General features: G+C 34.7%; 1 protein-coding gene across 4 annotated transcripts in view; it reads right to left on the bottom strand.

The window, feature by feature from the left end:
- The window catches only part of TRIM24 (tripartite motif containing 24), a 135,515-nt gene that overhangs the window by 59,505 nt on the left and 50,287 nt on the right, over positions 1-25,723 (bottom strand). For all 4 annotated transcript variants that reach the window (XR_008912315.1, XM_003342027.4, XM_007504389.3 and 1 more), the window contains exons 2-3: positions 24,535-24,653; positions 4,080-4,227 (exon numbers count right to left, since the gene is read on the bottom strand). Coding sequence is in view for 3 of the 4 variants with exons in the window: in XM_003342027.4 (XP_003342075.1) it covers positions 4,080-4,227; positions 24,535-24,653 (267 nt within the window). In the remaining variant the exon portion in view is untranslated. The remainder of the gene's footprint in view (positions 1-4,079; positions 4,228-24,534; positions 24,654-25,723) is intronic.

Here is a 25,723-nt window from a genome sequence, read left to right as displayed (position 1 = left end):
TTTTTTATTTTGAGGGGGTGGCACTGGGTGCCTGTTCTTTTTATCCCACACATTTGTTAGAATATTGGATTTCATGTCATATCACCTATATTTCTTGAATATCTCCTTTGTAGTATTTCTAATTGTGTAGTATTTAAGAAAGGATATTCATCACAAAAAGTAAACATTATAAATCTTAGCATACTTCAATGAATAATACAGATGCTATACTTACTATTTCTATAAAGAGAGAAGTAACAAGGATCAATTGACAAAATAGTGAAAAAGAACAATCACAAAGGGTCCAGAAAAGTATATATAAAAATGAAAAATGTCAATAACTATTACTAATAGCCTGGTTAATCCTCAAGAAAGCACTATGTTGTAATTTTATTTAAGTTGGAAGAACAATGAGAAGACAGTTTTTAAAAAGCCAATACACTGCTATTAGTCAGTTATAAAGAAACAAATGTTTGTCAGGGACAAGAAAATACAAAACAGAAACACTCAAGATTGGGAAACGGGTTATTTGTCCTGATGAAACTCATCATTTCATATGATAATACAATAAAACTGTTGTTAGCTCAGTCCAGGTGAGCCCCCAAATCTCGGCATCACAAATTTTGCAAACTTGAATTTTTCTACAACTTATCGGTATACAATCACTTGCCTGATTGGTGACCTTGGAAAAAACATTTAATCGCTCTGAACCTCATTCTGTCTAACTGTAAAATGGGGATACTATTGATTCTACTAGGTTCCAGAAACTGTTAAGAGCAAAGGATAAAAAGAAAGCAAAAATAAGGTTCCTGCCCTTATGGTGTTCACATTCTAAAGGGAGAGAAAACATAATAACTATGTATATAGGAGAAAAGATGTAGACTGGAGGGAAGGCAGTAGCAGTGAAAGTAGGGTAGAGGCTCATTTATTTCTAAGGGTTATCCATTCTACTCCACTCTAATTCATTCCATTTTTAAGCCCAAAATATGACTTTTTAATGAATGATTTTTTAAAGAACACGTGAACAATGATTAGTAATATAATTTGAAATATGGTAGCACTAATTTCCTTTATTATATGCTTTCTCATTATATTGTTTTAATCTATATTAGCATCAATAAAAGCTATTAGTTCATGCAAGTGCCCATCTAGACGCCCAAAACAAAGAACTTATCTAGTGTTAAACTCTTTCCTTGCCTCCAAATTCTTCAAGACTCAAACTTTCTATGTGAAGCCTTGAATCCTTTTGTTCCCAATGAACAATTTGGTTCCCAAACTGCCTACATTTTGCATATTTTTAAAATATGAACATGCATTCTCTCTCCCAATAGAATATCTTCATATTCTTAGAGTTAAGCAAAGTAACTGGCACATAATGAGGTGTTTAATAAAAGCTATTATTAAAATTTAATTTATTGTTATTTTAGTCAAGTTTATCTTTATTTTCTCAAACAGTAAATAGTTTGGATTTTAGAGTTTTGGGGGTGGGATTTTCTTTTTTGGCTATTCCTTTTGCTGAGATTAAAATTTTAATTCAGGTAATTTTGAAAAAATCTCCCAAATTTTAAGAGATTATTACTACATTAATATTCTGACTAAGATGGACAATATGGCAGAATTAGTACAATTTTCTGCTCAGCTGTTCTTTGCCTTGATAATCCTTTAATTATATCTACAATGTCCTTGAGTCATATCATGGATTACTGGATCCTACAGCCTCAATTGTAGAAAAAGATTTAAAAGACTATTGTCTATAGATCCAGTTAATATAAAAGAAACTTGGTTCTAGAATTGTAAGAGAGGAAAGCAGATCCATCATACTGGAAGACCAACTCAAGTCGGGGAAGGGCAGGAAGGATAGAGAATTCTGGTGAAAGAAGGAGCTGAGAGAATTCAAGCAGTTAACTCACTTCTCTTTGGGGAGCCCTCCAGAGGTGGAGCTGAGAGAACCTCTGAGACTTGATCATCCTTCTGTGAATCCAAACCCCCTGAATCCAGTAGAAGACAACAGAAGTCGATAGGATATGAAGCTATCCTTCCCAAAATGATCTCCTCTCTCCCTCTAAAGTAGTCTTTGAACTTCATATCATAATTAGGACAGTTAAAAGTCAGGACAGTTATCACAATTGACCCCAAAGGGTCAGGCAGGCAAAGCCTGACCCTGAAGGATTTGGGAAGAAGGGGTTAAATTGTTAATCCTTAGGGACTTCCTATTTCCCACTTTCCTAATACTTTATCCCACAATCTCACTTACCTTACCTTTTGTGTGTTCCTCAAGAATAAATAGCTGTTTCTATAGATCAAGTGCCTGCTCATAATATTTAGGGAGAGGGACCTGAACCTTTGGGGAGGAGAACTTTATTTCCTCCCCAAGGAAGAAGCAGTTCAGTCTTGGATTTTGACATTATAATTTACAATACATCATCGTTTGCAGGCTAGCTTCAAATGTACTTTTGTCTACAGGAAAATTTGCAAAGTAAAAAAATGCTTCAGGATTATGCTGGCTTTACACATATGTAAAGTGATGGGCGTCACTTACTGTCATTTTCAAGAGATTATAAGTAGAAAAAAAATGAAGCTAATTCTTAAAACGAATATAATTTAACATTTTAAGATTTCAGAGTGTTTTATAAATATTATCTCATTTGAGCCTCACAACAATCCAATGAGGTAGTTATTTACAGATAAGAAGGCTGAGGTTTAAGGAGGTTCAATCACTTTTCCCTAATTACGAATCTACTAAATATCAACAGCAAAATTTGAACTGAGGTGTTTTCTCATTTCAAATTCAACAAATTCTCTTATGGAGAAAGGCCTCAGTTATATCATAAGATATTAAGATAATGTGATAGTCTGAAATCCTTAGTCTCCCTTGAATTGGAGACATAATAAATGTTCTTTTCTTTTTTTAAAAGTCTTACCTTCCATCTTAGTTTCAAGTCTAAGAGAAGAGGAGCAGCAAGGGTTAGGTAATCAGGATGAAGGACTTGCCCAGGGCTACACAGCTAAGGAGTATCTGAGGCAATATTTTAACCTAGGTTCTCAACTCTAAGCCTACCTCTCCAAACACTGTGCCATCTAGCCTTCCTGCTAATAAATCTTTATTGACTAGAAGGAATAGTGAATTCTTGAAGGTAACCAAACTAAGAAAAGAAAATCTGTTTTATTCAACTTAATTTTTTTCCTTTTTTGTTTATTTTCTGATTAAATTTGAATGTTAAAAGTTAAGAGGGAGAGATTGGTTGGGCATCATGGTGCATACCTGTAACCCTAGCCACTGGGTCTCTTGAGCTTGCGATTTCTGATATACAGAGGGCAGTGCATGTATCCTCCATCAAGCTCACCAACAATGGGGTAAGTCCCCAAGAGAGAGAAGTTACCATGTTACTTTAGGAAGAGCAAATTAGCCCAGGTCAGAAATGGAACAGGACAAAGATCCCACAGAAATAAATAGTGAGACTGGGTCTCTAAGTAGCCCCTGTACTTTTAGCCCGTGAGCAACAGGGAGACCCAGTTTTAAAGGGGTAGAGGTAAGGTGAGCTAACTGGTTTCAGGAATATTTTCTCCAAAGGTACATAGGCATTACTACTATCCTAGTAAGAATTCAAAGCTATAAACTTAAACTATAAATAACTTAAATAAAAAAAATGATTATACCTAAGTACATTTAATTTTGCTATGAAATTCTTTTATTTCTTTATTAAAATAAAATGTAAAAGGAAATGGCTTAGATGAAAGAAAGATATTCTAATAAGCAGTGCAGAAAGGCCTGTGTACTAATATTGTTTCTGAAACACTGTAGCTAAAAGGCAGTGCCATTTTTCTTCGACACTTGAATTAAACGATTGGTGGTACTCATAACATTATCACCAAGAGTAGAGAAACGGGCTTTTAAAAATAGATATCTTGAGATTACTATCTAAGTTTTCTTATAAATGGATAAAATATTTGAGAGGGAAATGGGGAGAGGAACTATGTTTACATTTCTACTCGCTTAAAAGTAGAAGCACTTTGGGGACAAGGGCCTTTTACTGAATGAAATTTAGAATCATATACGTTAATGAACAAATGTTAAATTAAGGGCTGAAACACTAGGTTACCTGGAGATACTTCCTCTTTCTGTCTGACAGTGTGGTCCTTTGTGAATTTTACTCTCTGATGAGCTCTAATACAAGTCTTGCAAAGCCATTCAACACATTCTACACAAAACCCATTAGCTTCTGCATTGTCTTCACAGCTTGTGCAAACCTAGTAAGAAAGTATAGAGAATGGTTATTTGAGAAAAATGAAGACAGCAACACTGAGTATACAAAGATGTTTATAGCAATACCAATTAAAAGCTATCATTAATATCATATGATATCAGTCATTTTAATGGCATTTGCAAAGATTAAATATTACACAAATAATTGCTTTTATACAATGGCTATGAAAAAATATAATTTTATTCTAAATAGAAATATTATTAATAAAATATTCTATTCCATTTCCCTCTGACTATAGGATGATAATGAAGCAGAAAATATATAGGTAGTTCTTTTGACTATATATTTTTTCTCTTCTAATTTTTTAAAAATAGAACTTGTGATTTATTCCTAAAGGAAGATTCTTTCTCCACAATGCTGTATTTAATTTGCAACTTCAAGAGAAATATGATGGGAAATAAGTAACTTGCCCAGGATCACACAGTCAGTATTATATCAAAGGCTAAAAATGAACACAGATCCTTCTTGATTCCCAAGATCAATTCTCTATCCATTAGGATACACTGCTTCTTTTAATTAGATTTTAATAATTGTCATTTTGATTTTGAAGAGAAAATTTTTTCTCTTATTTTCAATTTTGAGTCTCTTATCTTGTTTGATCCCTTTAAGTAGGTTCAATTTAATTTATTAAATTTATTAAATTCCCTTTTCAACACTAATGCTCTGCTTCCATCTCACAGATATTGATTTTTTTAAAAAAATGAAGAACTGTGACTTAATTGAGGTGGAGAACTAACTGCAGAAATACCCTTAACATAGACTAGCATTTATTCTTCAATTTGGAGATTAATTTGTAGACTTAGAGATATGTACTTGAAACCAGAGCTTTCTGATCAATCCCAGGTTAGAATGTTTGTTGTCTACTCTGCAATCTATACTGTCTTTACCTAAAATATAAACTATTATTTTTATCAACTGTTCTATCACTTAGGCACTATTAAATCACTTTTTAGCTTTCCACAAGATAACATGCATGCACAAACCTTTCCAAATTTTTCAGTAAAGCATAAAAAGGTAAATTATAGTGTCCTGAACAAAATAATTGGGGCACCTCAGCAACTGTGTATGTGCCTCAGGAGACTGGAGTCTAAGTCTGATTCTCCAAGACCTTAAAGTTGCCTGACATGAGGTAAATCATGTAATGTCTCTAGAATTTCTAGAATCTTTTATCTCTAAAGCAATATCACTGGGTCTCAGCCCCTTACCAACTTTAATCCACAAGAATTCACTTCAATAAATTTAGTTGGGCATAAAGTGGGTAGTCCTTCAAATAAAATACTTAACTAAATTCTTCAAAGCTTGACTTAATCAAAGAATCACAGGTTTAGAGATGGAAGGGATTTTAGGTGCCATTTGATCTATTCCATGATTTTACAAATAAGAAAACTCAGTCTGAGAGATTAAATGACTGTCCAAAGTCAGAGAGGCAGAATGGGAAAGTCAGGATTCAAACCCAAGTTCTGTAACTCCAAAGCCAGCTTCTTCCCCCACTGTACATATCAACTCAACCTTGTGATATCATAATTCAATATTTAATGTATCTGTTATTTTACTGATAGAGCTCCTTCCTCCACTGAATGAGAAGAAATCTTTTATATCTTGCTTTAATAAAACAGCAGTGTTCACGTGTTGCTGTGTTTAAAACAACAAATCACCCAATCGGTCAATCTGGTTCTTTAAGATTTCGAAACGAACTAGAAAGGGGTCTGTCCTCAGAGGTCATCCAGTCTAATCATCCCTTTCATTTTTACAAGTAAAGAATATCCAGCCAGAGAGAGTAAGAGACTTGCAAATATAGTTAAGTCCTAGCATCACTGAATAATATTTGAAAGAGAATGTAGGTCATCTAGTCCACTAATCTACTCATTCTACAAAGGAGTATAAGGGAAGACCCAGAATTGCTGTGTGACTTGCCCACGGTCACACAAATATTACATGACACAACCAGGGTTTGAAACAAGTCCTTAAAGCTCTAAACCAGTGCTCACTCTTTTCTACCACACTATATCTTATTTCCTGATCATCATAAAATATTAGGTATAGTGATTGAACAAGCCATCAACCTTCTTGTCCCTGGTCATGGTAAAGGTAAGAGAGAAGTGATAATACTATATCAAACTTTGTTAGGTTGGTCTTTGGGTCATATAGAAATATAGTCATCACTATGATCAGGTGGGATTTATACCAGGAATGCAAGGATGGTTCAATATCAGGAAAACCATCCACATAATTGACCATATCAACAAGCAAACCAAAAAAAAATCACATGATTATCTCAACAGACGCAGAAAAAGCCTTTGACAAAATACAACACTCATTCCTATTAAAAACACTATAAAGTATAGGAATAGAAGGATCTTTCCTAAAAATAATAAACAGTATCTATCTAAAACCATCAGCCAATATCATCTGCAAAAGAATATAGTCAAATTGCAAGGCTTGTCCTGTTGAACTTTGATAGAATCCAGCTTCAAGTTTATTATGCATAACTTTTTGAAAACTTGAAGTTACTTCCATGCAACAATAATCAGCATCAGATAAAATGAAAACAACATGGAAGTTCCCAGTTAAAGTACTCAAAACATCCTTCTTAATTTCTTGACATTGCATGGATGCTGATGGAGCACACTGAATGTCTATTAGTTATCTTTCATTCTTACCATATGATCAGCCCTGATCATAATTCTTTTGAATAACATCCTTTATGTACTTTCTCTTGACGAGTTTTTGGTTGTTAACATTTTGCAGCCTTTTTACATCCACTTATAGCTCATGATTGTCTTTTTGGGTGACCCTCAATTTGAATTATTCAGTGACTGATGTGTTTCAAGGAGAAACTTGAAATCACTAAAAACAAGTCATTCTTGTGCCCTTCTACATTTCTGGGCCCAGGCTCTCAATCACCTCTTCAAGGGATGCTATGTATATAATTTGTGAACAAAGAAGAGTCCTTTAATATCAGGAAAAACTGCCCACAGTACAAGGCTATTTTGTTTACTGTAATCTACTCCCACTACTCTTCCTATTCTTTTTCCTCCCTAGTGTTTTTCTATTCCTCCTATAGAATATAGGATTCAAAGTGAATTTGCTTAACCTAGCTTCCCACATATTGTTATTTTTCATTCCATTTGCTTTTTTTTTTTCACTTTTCTAAGGCAATTCTGGCTTTACTCTTCTATCATCCTCTACCATAAGACTTAGTTCAGATTGTATGAGGATAATGGTAGACTGGGCTCTCTATCTCTGGAAATCAAATGTTCACTAGCTTTCTAGTGCTTTCTAGATTCTATCAGTACCTCCTGTTGTGGTAACTGATTATTTTGTACTAAGTGATATCATAATGAAATTGATTATATTTTAGTAAAAAAGGATCTATCCAACCATAACAGAGTGATTTCTAAATCAACTGTTTGTATCTAGGCCCACCCTCTGTATATAATCATATCATCAAATTGTTAGGACAAGAATTAAAATCAATATCAAACTAGAAGGGAAAAAATGGTATGCAACAAAAAATTGACCTATTTAAGCAACTTGCCAATGCCAGAAAAAGAGGGAGGGAGGAAGGGGGGTGGGGGTGGGGGAACTAAGCCTAAACTTCTATGTGAAACTGAAATAATTGATGAAAATTCATTTGCCCCAATAAGACCAAGACACTAAATCTTGTCTTAGCAAACATATGATTCCATTCAGAATTATGTGGAAACCAGAAAATAAAGAATAAACTAATTTGAAAAAATCTTACAGAAAGGTTGGTGAGAGATTATGATCACCACCAGCTGGCAAAACAATGAGAAGTAATGGGAAAAACCAACTTGCTGAAAAACAAAGTATATTGATGCATCAAAAAAGACACAAAAAGAGGCAGCTAGATGGCAGAGTGGATAATGTTAGGTCTGGAGTTGTGAGGACCAAATTTCAAATAGGGCTTAAGACATTTCCTAGCCGTGTGACCTTTGGCAAGTCATTTAATTTCATTGCCTAGCCCTTGATCTTCTGTCTTATTAAGATAGAAAGTAAGGGTTAAAAAAAAGAGACACTTAAAAGCTAATACCAGAAGAAGAAAGCCAATAGATGAAACATGGCAAATGAGTTAAGATTATTAGAACTCTTTTTGCTATCAAAAATAGTAAGACTGCAAAAAATTGGAAAATGACGGGGTGTCTATCAATTGCGGAATGGCTGAATAAATTGTGGTATAGTATATATGATGGAATATTATTGTGCTAAAAGCAATCATGAACTGGAGGAATTCCATGTGAACTGGAAAGACCTCCAGAAATTGATACAGAGTGAAAGGAGCAGAACTAGGAGAATATTGTACACAGACACTGATACTCTGTGGCACAATCGAATGTAATCGATTTTTCTACTAGCAGGAATGCAATGATTCAAGAAGATCCAGAGGGACTTAAGAGAAAGAACTGTGGAAACAGAAATGCCGAAGAAAAACATATAATCAATCACGTGGTTTAATAGGGATATGATTAAGGTTTTGATGTTAAAAGATCACTCTACTTATGAAATATGTATATAATATGAATAACAAAAATTACAATAATAACAGTATTAACAAATATGAATAACATGGAAATGGGTTTTGAACAATGATACATGTATAACTCAGTGAAACTACTTGTCAATGTCAGAAGGGGGGGGAGAAAGCAGAGGAGGGGTGTGACAGAGGTCTAAACTCCAGGGAGAGTAGCAGACTGAGGTGCTGCTGAATCTTCTCTCTTTGATGGGGGAGGGGCCCCAGGAAGTCTTGAATCTTAAGGAGCAAGATGGTTCTGACTGGGAGGCAGTTAGCTCTCTCAGACAGGAAAGGGGAAGGTCTGACCAAGACTTGATCCTGAGGAAAAACTCATCTTTCTCTCCTGTTGACTGGACATTCTTCACCCCATCAATTCCCAAATGAAGTGGCCAGCTAGAGAAGACATTAAGCCTCTGACAAGACTACCTCACAGCTCCTGGTGCCCTGGGTCTGAACTATGCCAGTTGGGCCAAGACCAAGGATAGCCAAGCCAGACTCTCTTCAGGAGGCACAAGGCTGCCAAGGCCTGGGTTCCCCAATTTGAGGAAGGGGTGGCTAGACTAGGGACACTTTTCTCTCTTTCCTCACAAACTTTCCCTGCAGTCATTTCCCTATGTTATCCCCAACTGAATTAGTTTGGAATAAAGGATGTTGTCTTTCCCAAATTGACTTGAGTGAGTGGGCCAGCTTGAGAGGGAGAGTAACTATCTTGCTGAGGAGGAAAGCTCTAGACATTAGTAGTAGAGGAAGACAAGAGCCAGTTTGAGGAAGCAGCCATAGCTGAGGGAAGGCTGAAGGGGGAAACTATTCACTCTCCATCTCCAATCTCTTAGGCCATTTTAACATCAGCTGTCTCCCCAGGACCCTGCTTTGAGAAAGAAGCTATCCATTCTTCCTCTCTCTTTTTATCATCAACTAATTCCTCTATTACAGAGAGGGGAGGGGGAATCATGAATCATGTAACCACAGACATGTTCTAAATTTAAAAATTTTTTAAAAAGAAAAAGAAAAATGATTTAGAGTATAAGTAGAAATGGGATTGTGAAAACACTAAAACTTTTTTAAATGGTAAAAAAAAAATATTAAGGCTGCTATATCTGGACAATAAAAATCAGTCCTAAATGTACTATATAAGAAAGCAGAAATGGCACTTAAGAAAAACCAACTTAGGGAAAGAGGTGGATTGGAGGAGATGTTCAACATAATTCTCTACTGGAAGTAAGAATTTTGAAGGTGCTGAGGAGTCATGAAATTCTTAACCTATCTGAAAAAGGGGAAGATAGAAGGGTGGGAAAAAAATTAAAAATGAAAAACGATACCTGGGAGAATATTAGTAATTACAGATCAAAATATCTTTCCCATTATATTTCTCTAACATTTTTTATAAGAATTGACATACTGAGTAAGAATATTGTTAATGAGAAAACAAATAGGAATTGGCAGATATTTGGGAAAAATATCTGTCAAGATACACACAGGTACTATATCTGAACACAAATACAAAACCCTCTTCACATACTGATGTAAATAACTGGATTGATATTAATTGCTCGCGCATAGGCCAGGACAATGTAAGAATGACAATATCATCTAAATTGAAAAGCTAGAAAAAAAAATTCACCTGGAGGAACAAAAGGTCAAGAACATCAAGGGAAACAACAAAAAGAAAATGCAAAGAAGGACTAAGTATCAGATTTCAAACAATACTATAAACAATTTAGTAACTGAAAGGTTCATCAGTGGAAAAGATTAGATACACAATATACTAAAGCAAATGAGCACAATAACCTTTATTTGATAAATCCAAAGATCCAATTAGCAGGGCAAGAACTCGGCATTTGACAAAGACTGTTCGGAAAGTTAGAAAGTAGTCTGTCAGAAGGTAAGAATACATCAATATCTTATACTGTATACCAGAGTAAGCTCAAAATGGGATGAAATTTAGACATAAAGGTTGATATTATAAGTGAGATGGTAGAGCACAAAAGAAATTTATCTGTCAGATGTATAAGGTAACAGTTTGTGATCAAGCAAGAAACAGAGGATCACAGGAAGTATAATGGATAATTTTAATTACATGAAATTAAAAAATTAAAATTCAAAGCAGCTAACATTAGAAAATCAGATAAAATAGGGGGGAGAAATCTTTGCAACAACTTTCACTAATAAAGGTCTTCTAAAATAGGTATGGTACTGAGGCAAGTTTACAAGAATAAGAGCCTTTCCCAATAGAAAAATGGCCAAAGTATATGAAACGGTAGTTCAGAAGATGAAATAAAATCTATCAACAGCCATATGAAAAAAAATTCTCTAAAACACTAATACTTAATTGATGTAAATTAAAATAACATATTGGAAAGGTTTCTAACTTATCCCTATGGCAGATGATACTGGCGGTTTTAAATAAATACTGCATATAATTTTGAGGAAAGACCCTTTTATTCCTATATTTTCTAATGTTTTCTATAGGAATGGGTGTTGTATTTTATCAAAGGATTTTTCAAGATGTATAGAGATAATAATGTAATTTCTATTAGTTTGGTTGTTGATGTAGTCAATTATATGGATAGTTTTTTGTAATATTAAATATTAATAATAATATTAATATTATTCCTGGTATAAATCCCACCTGGTCATACTGAATAATCCTTGTGATATATTGTTGTAGTCTCTTTGCTAGTATTTTATTTAAGATGATTACATCTAGTTTTCTTTCTCTGTTTTCGGTCTTCCTGGATTGGAAATCAGTATCATATTAGAATCATAAAAAGAAATTGGTATGGCTCCTTTTTCACTTATTTTGTCAAATACTTTGTAAAGTGTTGGGATTAGTTCTTCTTTAAATGTTTGATAGAATTCACTGCTGTGAAGATAGAATTAATTCACTCCTTGACTCCTTGGAAGCAGATGGTAGAAGCATTTCTTCCTGGTGTTATTTACCCTTAGGGGGAGGAGAGAGTAGAAAACTCCCAATCCTAAAAGCTAAAATGAGGCTTTGCCCTAAGGGCTTTACCTAAGAAAGTATGTTCTTTTGCCTAGATAGAAAGCTTTTGCTTTTTCCTATTGTCCCTCCCAAATTTAGTCTGGGTTAAGCCTTTTCACCCTCCATTCAAAGCCTAATTGAATAGGATGTGCCTGTACTTACAATATTCAATCTTTGAAGTCTCTAGAAGACCCCACCCACTAGTTTTGTGAAACCCTACCCGGTAGTCAGTAGCGCGCCACCTACTGATAAAAAGAGAATTGCAAGCAATTTAACAGTTAAATTTAAAAATAAATAGGAAACCAAGAATAATACTAGGCAGCATGACCCAAATTGGGAAAATGCTGTTTCTTGCTTATCTAAAATGGCTCATGATCCCAGAGAACATTTCACAATGGCTTTATTTAGCACTGTTCCTGGGTATCTTATAACAATAGAATACATTGCAGTTTATACATCCCTCTTTAAGAAAAAACTGGTAAATAGCCTGAGTAACTTAAGTTTCAGATAAGAGATTCATCTTGGCCTTGTTCTGTCTGATGCATTTCCCATCCAACTGAACTGACCCCTCTCACTACTCAACCAATCCTTGACCTTGAAGTTGAACTAACAGCTCACCTTAAAAGACAACTGGAAAATACCTCATGTGACTTTGAAGAAGCTAGAGGATAGCTTGGGGGAACCCAAGAGTTATATTAAAAACCTTGAGAAATCCCCAGATTAGATTTATCTCTCCATATTCCTCATTGTGTTCTTACTACCTCTAAATCTACCCAGACATCTCTTCCAACCTATTTCCCCTCCTACAACCATTACCCACTCAATGGCAACCCAAACATCGAGTCAAATAACAGAAATAGATAATAATTCGGATAAAATATTATTCCCCGTAAGTACCCACTAATAATAAAAGAGATAGTGTTCCTTAGAGACCATATACCCTTCACCCCCCCCCCCAAGACGTTGAGAGATTCAAGTAAAATGCCCCCTTCCTTTTGTTATAGTTATTAAAAAGCTTGAAATCATTTATCAGATATCTGATCCTGCATGGATAGGTGTGGAAATTTTGCTCTAAGCTTTTTTTTTTTTAAACCCTTACCTTCAGTCTTGGAATCAATACTGTGTATTGGCTCCAAGGCAGAAGAGTGGTAAGGGCTAGGCAATGGGGGTCAAGTGACTTGCCCAGGGTCACACAGTTGGGAAGTGGCTGAGGCCAGATTTGAACCTAGGACCTCCCTTCTCTAGGCCTGGCTCTGAATCCACTGAGCTACCCAGCTGCCCCCTCTAAGCTTTTTTAACAGAAAGATAAAATCATCTCTCTTCTCAATCAGGCCAAGGGAAGGAAAACAATTCACTGGCCCTAGCAAGACCCAAAATAGAGCCACAACAATGAACAAGACTACTTAAAACTATGCCAGGCTAGAGAAGCATTATTAACAGAAACAAGAGCTTGTTCTGATAGGCCTGATACATGGACAATGTTCAAAAATTTAAAGTGTATGGATAGACTTATTGAGCTGGGAGGTAGATATATAGACCTGGATCTTTTTAGACGAAGGGATATCAGACAGATAACAAGATAGTTTGTAAAAAACTGTTGTAAAATGGTCAAAGATTATTTTAAAATCAAATACCCAAATTGGGTTAGTATGAATCTTAAAGAATTAAGATGGGTAGCAATTTATTTCTTTAATGGTCACAGGAAGAAAGATGCAAGATAATAGTGACTCAGTAGATACATTAAGGAAATAAATTAAAAATTTAAAGGAGTAAATTGAAAAAGAAAAAGAAAATTGAGCAGTGGCCACAGTCCCGTTGCAAGAATCCACAAATCAAACACTAAAGTGTTTATGTAGAAAAAGAGGTCACTTAATGTTAAACAGCAGAAACTGGAATCAGGTTACTCAATAACATAAATTTTAGGAATAATGGAAATATCAGAAATAACAATAATTTTAGAAATCATCATCATTGAAACAATCATAAAAATAATCCAAATGAGTCAAATCAAGACTCACAACAAAACACCCAAAAAGGGTTTGTCCACACTGTACTTAGTGGAAACCCCCCCTAAACGTGGGGGACCCCAGAAGCGTGACCAAAGGACTCTAGATAAAAGATGATATTCTGAAGGGGAAGGAATCTCAAGAGTCTGCAGGTGAATTTTAAACCTCTTCAGACTCCATTTCCTTATTGACGTTAATTGTTTCAGTCTGTTCCGCTCCCCATAGTAAATAAGTCTCTGTAAAGCAATTTTAAACACAACGTCTGTTTCAAATAGTGTTCACCACTCTGACAGCTATCAAAATTGGAGAAAGGGCTTTTGGATTCATTGCTCACATGTAAAATGAGTACTTTCTATTGAAACCGATTGACTATCCTCTGTCACACACACTAGAGATAGAACTCTATAGACAACTGGATACTGTTTTGGCTGTTTTGTTTAATTCCTGAATATTTTTTTATTTATTGCTTTTATTTTTATATTTCAATAGAATATTTGATTTTTTGTTCTCTCATTTCTTATTTCTTTTACTTGAAGTACATGTAATCGGTATTAATGTTTTTAATTTTGAAGGATAAATTTACATTATCTATTAGCTCTAATATGAATGCAGACCCAAAAGCTTTAGACTATGTAAAACTGTCACTGATTGTTAATTATTGTGGGACTTTGATTCCAGGAGAAGGGACCACAAAAGAGCTGTTGTATGTGCAAAGAAGCACAAGGTCAAGGGGACCAGAATTTCTTGTGGGACTGAGATCTGCATAAAGACAGAGGACTTGTTTGAGGATCAAGGTAGCAGCTGTTTGACATACACCAGACAGGTCTTATCCATGCCACATTCCGACAAGTACCTTATTTTGGCTGCCATTTTGCCTCACCTATCTCTGAGAGTGAAGGTAAGTAAAATCACACCAGGGAAACATATTTCCCTTTTATGTAAAAATATAATCTTTTTTTTTTTCTCATTTATAACTACTTTCTGTAGTCATGGCTGCCAACAGGTAAGTTCTATATTAATACAATTGTCCTACACACTTGTGGGAGAGAAATCACTTTAATTGGACCCTAATACAAGGACCTGTTATGGATTTATTCTTGTTTACTCAGAAAATTTTATATACATAGATTTTGATATTTTGGTTTTGATTTTCTTTTCTCCTCAAATTTAATTTTTCTTTTATGTTTTTCTTTTCTTTTTTTGTTTCTAGTTTTTCTTTTGACACTGGATTCATATGCCCCATAACTCAACCATGTATCCTCAGTTGACCAGGATGTGTTAGTCAACACCCTCCTTGTGGGGGCAAGGAGGGGTTTGTATAATTTTCATAAAATCCAAGATTTAAAATATTTTGGGAGAAATTTCAGGAAAATAAGCTTGCTAAGCTAACTCCTTGAATTAAGAAAGTGAACTGTTTGGAGAACATGTCATAAAGAAACCTACACTGCATTAGAAGATAAAGAATGAATTTTGGGATATAATTGATGAAACTGAAGGGGGTTGAATATATCATTTATTCTGAATGTAAACTCTTATCCCAAAGGGGTCTGTCCCCAATTGACCTTTTAACAATGAGCCTACAAATCATTGGTTTTGCTTTCTCTTCTATTTCCCTCTTCTCCAACTATTGTAGTTTCCTCTTAGAAAGAGTAATATTGTATACACCTTTAGCTAGAAGATCTTTAGTGGTATAAGCTAGTTGTGTTAAATGATTCCTTGGGGAGACTAGTCTCCCAAAGAATCACAGGGGGATGGTTTAGATAGGATTAACTCTCTGCTTCTCTATTTTTAACTAATCAAATCAAGAACTGAAAGTAAGTATGAGAGTTCACAGTCAGTTACTAGAATAAGATAAACACCTCTAAAGGCCAAAAACAAACCTATCCCACCTTGGGCAGGGCTAGTCAAATGAAAAGAATGCCATTGGTTTGGGGGAAGGAGGAGTGATAGGAAATGATGTGGAAAAAGAAGCATAAGAGACCTTTTGCTAAACATGAACTAGCATTCATTCCCTTCCTGGTGTTTGGAGACATTGGCTCCAGAGATTCCTTTTCTGGTATTTGGAGAGACCGAGTCTGGAGATTTCTTTCCTGGCTTGAGGGAGACTTCCAGGACCTTGCATCGGCTTGCTGGTTGAGTGGCTGAGATTCTTATGGTGGCTTTGGAGGAACCTGCATTGGTGGACCCCTGGCTAAAAGCACCATCAGGACTTCCAGCTGAGGATTAACAGGAAATCCACATGGAGACAGTCTTGAGGAAACCCTGCTGAGGCTGAGCCGGACTTCACCAGAGAAAGGCTGCTAGGCTTGTTAGAAACCTGTCTCTTTAACTACATTTAAGCTTTCACTCTTCCCTCCCTTTGTAAATAAAAGCTGATTAAAGTAATTTTGACTTAAGCTATAATAATTTAAAATTGGGAACCACAATATTACTTTATAACTCTCATATTTAGCATGAAAATTAAAACTCTTTACACTTGTGAATCCATCTGGCCTGGAGATTTTTTCTTAGTTCCTTGATGGAATGATCAATTTCTTTTCTGAGATGGGATTATTTCAGTAGTCTATTTCCTCCTTTCTTAATCTAGACAATATTCATCAATTTCACTTAGTTTGCCATGTGTATTACCACATAATTTGGCAAAATCTTAATAATTGGGCAAATCTTAATAATTGCCTTAATTTCCTCTTAGGTGAGACCACCCTTTTCATTTTTGATAGTTAATTTGATTCTCTTCTTTCATTTTTAAATTAGATTAACCAATATTTTATTTTTTTTTAAAGAACCAATTTCTAATCTTACTATTCAATAATTCTTTTACTTTCTATTTTATTGATTTCTCCCTTTATTTTAGGATTTCCAATTTAGTTTTTATATGGGAATTTTAAAAATTTGTTTTTTAATTTGTATGCACAATTCACAGATCTCCTCTCCCTATTTTGTTGATATAGGAACTCAAGGATATAATTTCCTCTTAGTACTGCTTTGGCTGTATCCCATAGATTTGATATGCTGTCTTCTCATTGTCATTCTCTTCAATGAAATCTGTAATTGTTACTATAATTTGTTCTTTGACCCACCAGTTTTGAAGAATTAGATTATTTAGTTTCCAATTAATTTTAAATTTGCCTCTCCATGGACTCATTAATTATAATGTAATTACAATTTTTATTGTATTACGAGTTGAAAAAGTTGAATTTGTTATTTCTGCTTTTCTGCATTTGTTTGTGATGTCTTTATGTCCTAGGACATGCTCAGTCTTTGTATATGTACCATGTGCTGCTGAAAAGATGGTATATTCTTTTTTATCCCTAATTTTTTCCCAGAGATCTATTAACTCTAATTTTTCTAAAATTTCATTCAATTCCCTTACTTCTTTCTTATAATTTTCTGGTTCAATTTATCTAGTTCTGATAGGGGAATGTTGAGGTCCCCCACTATGGTTTTACTATCTATTTCTTCCTTAAGCTCCTTTAATTTCACCTTTAGAAATCTGAATGCACCATTTGGTGCATATGTTGAAGAGTACTGATCTTTCTCCATTATTTATACTGCCTTTTCTCAAAATGTAATTACCTTCCTTGTCTCTTTTAAATCAAATCTATTTTCATGTTAGATTTGTATGAGATCACAATTGCTACTGACTTCTTTGTATCAGTTGCATCCCAAAAGATTCTGCTTCTCCCTCTTACCTTTACTCTGTATGTTTCTACTAGGCTCAAGTGTTTTTTGTAAACAACATATGGCAGGATTCTGTTTTTTAATCCACTCCATCCCATTTATATTCAGTTATGATTACTATCTGTGCATCCCCCTTCATTTTGACTTTCTCCTTTAATCCTGACCTTCAGTTGCATTAGTCTTAACCTCCCTGCTTCCTACGTTACTTTATGTGATATACTTTATCCTATTTTACTTCTTTTCCCATTTCTCAGTATTTTTTTCACACATAATTTTATATTTTTTGATATATCCTAAAAAGCTTATTACCACCCACTCTATGTATACTACTTCTAATTACTCTGACAATAACAATTTTTCAAGAGTTATAGATTATCATCTTTCCATATAGAAATATAAGCCATCTGACCTTACTGAAGCCCTTAATTTTATTCTCATATTTATCTATTCATGTTTCAAAAGAAGCATGAAATACTTTTGTATTTGGGAAATTTTTCTGTTCAAGTCTTTTCATTTCTTCAGAAAATAAATAAAATTTATTCATTAAATAGCCATAATTTCCCCTGAACAAATACAGTCAATTTTGTTGGGTAGTTAATTCTTGGTTGTAAACCCAATTCCTTTGCCTTCTGGAATATCATATTCCGTTGTCTTCCAGTTGGTCCTGCAGTGTGATGCTTCCAAATCCTGTGTAATCCTGACTATTTCTTTCTAGCTGCTTGTAATATTTGTTTCTTGGTTTGGGAGTTCTTTGACTTGACTAGAACATTCCTGAAAGTTGTCATTTGGAGATTTAATACAGTAGGTGATCTGTGGATTCTTTCAAGCTCTATTTCACCCTCTTGTTCAAGAATACCAGGGCAGTTTTCTTGAATAATTTCCTATAGTATGTGTGTAATTGAAAATTTGTTACCCTAAAAAAGGACTTCATTTCCCAGGAGCTCACTGACTTCCAGTCATTATGAACTCCCTGGAGACAGGGGATAAATTCAGTGGGTGGTCCTGCTCAGGTCTCTCTTTCCTTCTTGTACTAAGCATGGTGGAGGTAAGCACTGGGGTTTTAACAGGCTAATTAGCCATGGCACATGGTTTTATTTTGCATCTCTTTATTTCTCATGATCTTTAATAAATCTATTAAAATATATTTTTATTATTGAGACCAATTTTAATTTTTACATATGATATCTAAGATTTTCTTTGGTCATGACTGTCATATACAATAATTCTTAAATTGTCTCTCCTGGATCTATTTTCCAGGTCAGTTGTTTGTTCAGTTAGGTATTTCATATTTTCTTCTATTTTTTTCATTCCTTTGATTTTATTTTATTATTTCCTAATGTCTAATGAAATCATCAGCTTCTATTTGACTAATTCTAATTTTTCTTCAAATTGTCTTTTGATTTTTGAATTCTTTTTTGTGCTTTTCAAGAGGCTGAATCCAATTCCCTGGATTTTTTGATATTTTGCTTGAAAGTTCCTTGGATCCCTTTGTCCTCTGTTGGTTCTGTTCTATGTTATCTATCTCCATAGAAGCTTCTTTTTTTCCTCTTGTTCATTCATCCTCCATAAAATAGCCTCTCTCTTGGTTTACTGGATTAGGGTCTTTGAGATACTTTTCCCTGGAGAAAAATCTTTGATCTTCTCTCTCCTTTGCAAGTATATTGGATTAGACTGGTACCAATCTGCTCTGGGGCCAAATCTTCACTTTAGTCAGCTGTCCTCTGTGAATTTTAAATTAACTCCACCCTACTTAGTCTTTAGAATTCTAGCAATCAGGAATGTATACACCCCCACTTAAGGATTAACTATAGGGGTTGGATGCCCTATGAGCAACATGTGCTAGCAAGTGACAAATCAGAAACAACTGACTGACCCCCTGTGCTATCCTAAGCCAAGCTTAAGCTACCATTGGTACACGTGAGATGCAGGAAGTGATGTAAAGAACTGCCTATATATTTCACATCACTTCCTGTGAGCTCTCATTCAGTGGCGTTGGGAGCTCAGGGCAGCATTATGGCGTGCTTGCAGCGTTTGGCTCTATAGCGTGATTTAGGTGAGGCGTCTTCCCTGAGCAATCTTGGTGAATGATAAGGCTGATACTTCCTTTCCCTGACCTCCTGAAAAGCACTATCCTCCTAAGAGGCTCCTTATTTCAGAGGAGGCCTCATGGCTAGAAGCCCAGCTAGATTTAATCTTCTAAGAAGGCCCCTTGGCTTAGGCCTCCGAACTCCCTTTGACTTACTCCAGGTCGGAGAAAATCTCCTACCCATACCTTCTTCTTAATTTTTTCCTTCTATTGTAATTAAACCACCACAAAAATCCAAAAATGACTTGAGTATCCCATTGAATTTTAATCCCTAGTGACCACTAATGTAGTATAATCAGTCAACAACTCTAATTTTACCCCTTACACCTCCACTCCCAAGTTCCTCACTGCCAGCAGAACCTTAGACCTCACATGGTGAATCTGAGGTGTTCTTTCAGGGTTGAAGTCCTGCCCTGAGATCTAATTGTGGGGAAGTGGGGGGAGGGGGAAAGGTGTCAGCCAGACCAGTTTTTTCCTTATACCATAGAAATTCCTCTCTGACTTCCTTTCAAGTTGTGTTCAGTAGAAGAGTTCAGTGACTGTCTTATTGTTAGGCTTGGATTTCAATCTTTTTAGAAGTGCTTGTTAAAGATTGGTATGGAAGGATAGTCAGAGAGGTTTTTGCTGCTCCCAAGCTGCTATGTTGACTCCATCCCCCTGATAAATGCCATCTTAATAAAACAGACAAGTTGCTCTGCATTAGTGGAGCAGTAAACTAGCCCAGTCATTTGTGCAAATCATGATCTAAAAGCTGTTAGATTCTGTACACCTTTCAACTAAGAAATATCACTATTAGGTCAATACACTAAAAGAATTCAAAGAAAGAGGAAGAGTTCATACTCTTTTTGTCATAGCAAAGAACTATAAGTTGATGGAATGCTCATCAATTTGGGATAACTGAATAAGTTATAGTTTATGAAATGTAACAGAACACTAATGTGCTTTAAGAAATAAAAAGCAGGATGGTTTCAGAAAAACCTGGGAAGATCTGTATAGAATGAAAAAGAAGGAGTACTTAGGTAGTATACAGCTGACAGAATGTCAGGCCTGGTGTTGGGAGGACAATTCTGACCTCAGACACTTCCTAGCTGTGTGACCCTGGGCAAGTCACTTAACCCCAATTGCCTAGTCCTTACTTGCTTTTGGTCTTCTATCTTAGAACTGATACTGAGATGAAAGGGCTTTAAAAAAAAAATGAAATGAGCAGAACCATTATTATTTTATATATATCATATCAATATCATAAAGCTAATCAACTCACATGTAATAATTGATCAACACAATACACAAGCATGATTTTAAGGGTCTCATGATGCAAAATGCTATTAATTTCCAGAAAGAGGACATATATTTGATTCTTTATCCCTCAAGAAATATGGTTAAAATGGAAATCTGACTTGCATGGCTATAGATATTTTTAATCGGCTTTATTTTTCTTCCTTTCTCCTTAATTAATGGGTAGGTTAAGAGGTAGGAGAGAAATTGAAAATAAAAATAAAACAATTAAAAATTCTCTCTCTCCCTTCCACTCTCTTTTCTCTCTCTGTCCCTCTTATATCTGTAAAATGTACATAAAATGCACAGATTGGTTGTGAAGTTCAAATGAGATTAGATATAAAATGCTTTATAAACCTTAAATGACTAAATATATGCAATACAATTATTTTTGATGATGCTATTGGTTCTAAAAAGGAGTTTGGCTTATAATCAGTAACCATATAATGAAATACAACAGCAGCATTCTATTAGCAAAATTACAAAGCTGCTTCTTTTTGGGAAATAATATGTACTACAAGTGAACCACCATGGTTTGTGAAATGGTTTTTGAAGGTATTTGCTAGGAAGCTTGGTTGAATCAAAACAAAATGTATCAATAAAAATTTTTTAAAGGAATGAGCTCAATAGACCTGTGCTTTCTCTTACCACCTTTTCCATTTTTTGAAGAGGTAGAGGAGTTCAGTATTACATGATATATGAAGGCCTTAAGGAGAGGCACAACACCAGGAGGCTGGCCATGTCTTAAGGCAATTTTTTGTCCATTGTAATTGATAAAACAAAAATGGCCTTTTAGCCTTCAATCCCCTTCCATTTCTATGAGAATAGTGGCAGAGCAGTGGGAAATGGGGCATAGGTATTAATAATTAGTTTTCTGGCCATCAAAAATTTGACTCCCAATTCAATTGCTATTATTCCAAATGTAAAATCATTATTCAAAAACTGAGTGGGAAATATTGCTGCAATTAAATCATATTCTTAAAAGAAAACTTCATGCAAAAATTGATTACATCTATTAGAACAGCAATAATATTTGTAAAAACAAGACAAAACTCCTTAAAAATAATTTCAGGTTATGCATCATTACCAATTGTTGAAAATGAAGTGGTGAAGAAATTTTATCAAGAACTTAAAAAAATACTAAATAAACTTTGAAAAGGACATAGAATGATAAAATGTCAACAAAGTTCACTGGGGATGGGGGTGGGGGGCACAAACCCGTATTCTACCAAAAGCATTAAAAAAGATAGGAACGAATAGTACTTGCAGACTTCCAACTGTACTATAAGACAGCAGGCATTAAAACTAGAAGTAATTTTAATAGTAGATAAAAACTAGAATCAAAACAGATACTCATCAACTGAGGAATAGCTAAAACACAAGTCCATAAATTAGTAGAATATATTATTGTTGTATAAGAAAGAATGGATAAAATTAATATAGAGAAGCACATAAAAGCTTAAATGAGCTGATAAAAAATGAAGTTAAGTAGAGCCCCCCAAACAATAATTGTACATTGTAAATGGAAAAAAATAATCCAAAATGTTTCAGAATCACGAAGAACAAGCATGGCTCCAAAGAAGATATATCAATAAAATAGTTTGGCAGAACAAATTCCCATTATAAGAAGAAAACCTCATATCACTCTTGCAGTTCAAGTGTGGTTCATACATATTCTTTCAGACTTTTTCAGTGTGTAGGTAAGTTTTGCAATTATTTGTTGTTATTTCAGATGGATCTCTGGGAGGGAAAATGGAGGGGGATTCCAGATGCGAGAAATTTTAGAAATGTAAAAAAAAAAGAGACATCAATAATATCTATTTTTAATAAAGAACTTGAAACGATCCTCTAAATCAGATTAATTCCTCAATATTTATAAGTTTATAAGTAATATTTTCTTTCCTCCTGCTCAGATGAAAAAGCAGCTTGTAAAATTCTCAGATTTCTCCACTCAAACAGCTCTCTCCTTTCTGCCACCTACTGGGGCCAGCACAGGTACTCCACCCAATACTCCCCTTCACTGGTCTGCCAGGATCTCACAACTCACAGAGCAGGCTCTTTGGACAACCTTCCTTACTCAGGATCATTCAAAGAGTGAGTTGTTGGTTCAACTGTGTGAAGATTAGATTTAGCTATCTCCTGATTGTAACAATGAAGATATTTAGCTCTTCCTTTATTGTGAAGATTAAATTGTAATCCCCTGATTGTAACAATGAAGGTACTTCGCTCTTCCTTTACTGGAAAGATTGAATTGTAATCCATAATCTACTTTTAGATTTTAATCCCCAAAAGGTGATAACTCAGTATTTTAAGTAGATCTATTCATTTTAACTACAAAAAGGTGTTAAGTAACTACAAAAGGTGAACTAACCAAAAAAGAGTTAAATAACTACAAAAGCTGAAGTAACAAAAAAGGTGTTAAGTAACCCAAAAGGTATAATCTAACCAATGAGGGTGTGAACTAAAGAGTGGGCAGGCCTGGAGAAAAGCTTCTGCTGTGATGTGAAATTTAGGGGAGGTGACACAAGAGAAAAAGATCTTTAAAAATAGAATCAGAGGCCAGAAGGAGACATTCGATTAGATTTTAGGAGATCGGAGAACTCTATGACTTGGAGAAGCGACTGGAAGACAGACACCCAGAGTTCTTTCCATTTCCACTGTTGGTGAGTGAAAAGGCTAACTTAGTGACCCAACTTTCTGGAGGCATAAAGCCTCCAGGAAAGGCCCACTGTCTTAAAACTCTCTTCCTTGATTAGGACCTTAGTATTTCTACCTGGCTCAGAGGAAGCTGGAGTTTCCTCTCTCTCATTCCTTAATATCTTCCCTCTATTGTAAACAGAACTATCACAAATTACATTTTACTTTAGTAATTCATTTTGGAATTTAGAAATTAAATCCCTGGTGACCACCTATTAAATATTCAAGTCCAACTCACAAATAATTTTAACAACTGTCTTTACCAAAGCTCCTTGAGAGAATTCTCTATAAAGAAATCCAACTCACTCAACACTTTCCTACACAACTCTTAATTAACTAACAGATATTCTACTATAGTACTGATAGTCAATGACTACAATACAAAAAAAAGATGATGAGGAGGAATATATAGGAAACCAAAAAAGTCAAAAGACATTACAAAATCACATGTCTCCATACAGATATCATGAATATATTCAATAAAAACAACAATAATGACTGGTAGGCACCAGACATCATAAGCACCAAATAACCCCATGAAAAATGAAACACTCTATCTCCAAAGGAAAAGAGTTTTTGTTGACTCAGTATTTCCATCACTTAGATCTGTGTGTAGCCAGACTATGAACTTATTAGGTGGAATTTATACTGTGATGTAGAGTAGACCAAGAGAACAGTCAAACTTTAAAAAACCACAGTGATCAAAAAGAATTTTGGTAAGAAATTTAAGTTCACCAGTCAATTTTCTCACGGACAAAATTAAGGTCTCAAGCATCATGGTCATGGAGAGACAACAATTTACAAGTAAATTGAGTTTAAAATAAAGAATTAATTTTACAAAAATATTTGAGCAAAGCGTCACACATTTTTTCTGTTATGGTGTTACCAGGCGGACATTTTAAATTTAAAATTCTAGCATTCAACTGATTTTCTTTTTCTGTAAAATTCTGCCATCCACCCACCCCCCCACCCCCCGAACATTTTTACAGATGTTGCAAAAACGAGTTAATGTTTACTACAACACTCACCTGATTAGACTTTTCTACCGTGCTGCTGGGAACCTCTGTAGTATCTTTTACAAAAAAATTATCTATAATATGTCTCTCTGCACATTCCTGGCTGCAAACTGGACAACGAATGACTCCAACTGGGGAGAAAAAAAGGCAAATTTGAATTTAAAAATAAATATATGAATCTACCTGCTTGAAAATTTCAGAAAACAAATGAATACTTTCACATTATACTATAACCACAAAAATCATACCAATTTCCAATTCTAAGAAAACAATTTTATTTTCATATATTAAATAGCACACAAATATTAATTGTATAATACTTAATGTTTAATTAGTCTCTCCAGTGTATTTTGTGAATCTAGACCTGAACAGCAAACAATTGTTACAGATTTTTAGATTGAGAGTTTAACATTTTCTATATGGACTATTTTACATCAAAGGTCCATATATTCACATGTGCCCAACTTCTCTGTATTCCCTATATTTGGAACAGGATACAATGCACACGCACATGCTTGACTGACCAAATCTATAGATGCTTGATAGCTTTAGAAATATTTTTAGCACCTATACTAAATTACTAACTGGGGAAAGACTAATGTTCTCCTTCTTAAGGAGGTGTTCCAGTCAGCATACACAACCAACAAATAATTGAATACATTAAAAAAAAAAACACCTTTAATTTCCAAATTTTGCTGTGTAGTAGTAGATATCATTTACTGAAATTCATACAGGATGAAAAATCTCTGATGTTCCATAGTTTTCTAAAATAAACCTCTTTTATAAATACATTGTGATATAGTGGAAAGAATACTGGCATGCAAGCATGGATTCTAATACAGGTTACAAAATTTACTGGACTTTCTTAATCTGATCTGGTTAAGTAGTGATACAAATACTTAACTTTTACCTTGGCAAAATACCTAGCACATGCTAGCACTCAATAAATGCTTGTTGACTTGATCTGGCCACCTCATAAGACTGGTAAGAAGAAAGTGACTAGAATAAAACATTGTATTAACGTGAGCTATTATTATTACATAGTTAAGCTCTAGTAACCAGACTTCTATAACAAGCTTCAATATATTTACTGATTATATCCAATCTAACAGTTTATTCAATAAATTCATCATTCAACAAGTATTTATTTGGTATCTACTATGTGCCTATGAGTATGCCAACTGTTAAAGTTACCAATACC

This window comes from Monodelphis domestica, chromosome 5, assembly GCF_027887165.1.
Source record: "Monodelphis domestica isolate mMonDom1 chromosome 5, mMonDom1.pri, whole genome shotgun sequence".
Classification (NCBI taxonomy): domain Eukaryota; kingdom Metazoa; phylum Chordata; class Mammalia; order Didelphimorphia; family Didelphidae; genus Monodelphis; species Monodelphis domestica.
Note: the sequence above shows the minus strand (reverse complement) of the source record. Positions and strands in the feature narration are given on the sequence as shown.